This window comes from Eimeria mitis, genomic scaffold (assembly GCF_000499745.2).
Source record: "Eimeria mitis Houghton genomic scaffold, Emh_scaff2099, whole genome shotgun sequence".
Lineage (NCBI taxonomy): Eukaryota > Apicomplexa > Conoidasida > Eucoccidiorida > Eimeriidae > Eimeria > Eimeria mitis.
In genome coordinates, this window is record NW_013570422.1 from 4708 (window position 1) to 4989 (window position 282).

At 65.6% G+C, this 282-nt stretch overlaps 1 protein-coding gene across 1 annotated transcript in view; it reads right to left on the reverse strand.

Annotated features, from left to right (window-relative positions):
• EMH_0048630 (uncharacterized protein) overlaps window positions 1–282 on the reverse strand; it is a gene marked incomplete at both ends in the record, with an annotated part of 6000 nt that overhangs the window by 1691 nt on the left and 4027 nt on the right. Inside the window, one exon of the mRNA XM_013496422.1 lies at window positions 1–152. Coding sequence (XP_013351876.1) covers window positions 1–152 — 152 coding nt within the window. The remainder of the gene's footprint in view (window positions 153–282) is intronic.

Here is a 282-nt window from a genome sequence, read left to right on the forward strand (position 1 = left end):
TGCAGCTGGAGAACTGCTGCTGGGGGAGGTGGCCCAGGGGGGCCCCCCCACTGCGTCCCTTGTTGGGGGGCCCTCCTGCATGCACCCTTGCTGCGGTGATGAGACCTGCTGCTGCTGCTGCTGCTGTTGCTGCTGCTGCTGCTGCTGCGGCGCTGCAGCAGGAAAGAAAGATGAGATAGGTGTAGAAGGCAGACAGAAGGGGGGGGCCCCTGCTGCTGCTGCTGCTGCTCCCCCCTGACATGCTTCCAGTAGGTGCCTCCACCGCTGCTGCTGCTGCTGCTG